Raw genomic sequence first — 728 nt, 5'->3', positions numbered from 1 at the left:
GAGAGCAGCGGTGCGAACCGGCCTCATTCAGGGACGAAGTGGACGAGCACCATTGGATGGGGAAGGGACCAAAGCAGGGCGAGCCCGTCCTGCGGCTGGAATGAAAGCACGTGCATTTGCATGCACCACCAATGCAAGTCAATGCGCGCACCTGCAGGTACTCCGCGATCCGGGGGTCGGCTGTGTTGCCAGCACCGTTGCGCGCAGTGTATGCCGCGATGCGCGCGCGGCTGCCCGCCTCATCAATAAGGTCAATGGCCTGGTGGGGGGGGGGGCGCGAGATGACGGTTGAAAAGGAGTTCGGGTGCCGATAGCGGGGCTGGTGGGGCGCATATGGAAAAAGGATAAGTTTGCCGTGCTGTGCAAAGTCCCAAGCCAGACAGCAGGGCGTGATGAGGGGCCTTGGGCGGGAGCTCAACCACGGGGCAGCTTGTGACATTCAGGCACCTTGTCGGGCAGGAAGCGGTCTGCGATGTAGCGATGGCTGAGCTGAACGGCCGCCTCCAGGGCCTGGGGTTTTGCATGACGGGTTGTGAAGAGGAAGCTGAAGGTGGTGGAGGAGGACGAGGGGTTTGAAAATACAAAAGGCCGATGCGGCACAGGCAAGCCGCACCTGCGCAGGCGCATCCACCCCAAAACCCCTTGCTCTGCCCCCCCTCCACCTCTCAAGTCTTCTCTCACATGCTGTCACAAGCAAACCCTTTCTCCACTGTCACTGGTGTCCCTTT

At 61.3% G+C, this 728-nt stretch overlaps 1 protein-coding gene across 1 annotated transcript in view; it reads right to left on the bottom strand.

Annotated features, from left to right (window-relative positions):
- MNEG_15468 (ATP-dependent Clp protease ATP-binding subunit ClpC) overlaps positions 1-510 on the bottom strand; it is a gene marked incomplete at both ends in the record, with an annotated part of 3524 nt that extends 3014 nt beyond the window's left edge. The window contains 2 exons of the mRNA XM_014036061.1: positions 152-259; positions 448-510. Coding sequence (XP_013891515.1) covers positions 152-259; positions 448-510 — 171 coding nt within the window. The remainder of the gene's footprint in view (positions 1-151; positions 260-447) is intronic.
- Positions 511-728: the final 218 nt, after the last annotated feature.

This window comes from Monoraphidium neglectum (assembly GCF_000611645.1).
Source record: "Monoraphidium neglectum strain SAG 48.87 unplaced genomic scaffold scaffold05355, whole genome shotgun sequence".
Classification (NCBI taxonomy): domain Eukaryota; kingdom Viridiplantae; phylum Chlorophyta; class Chlorophyceae; order Sphaeropleales; family Selenastraceae; genus Monoraphidium; species Monoraphidium neglectum.
This window is presented reverse-complemented; position numbering and strand designations above follow the sequence as displayed.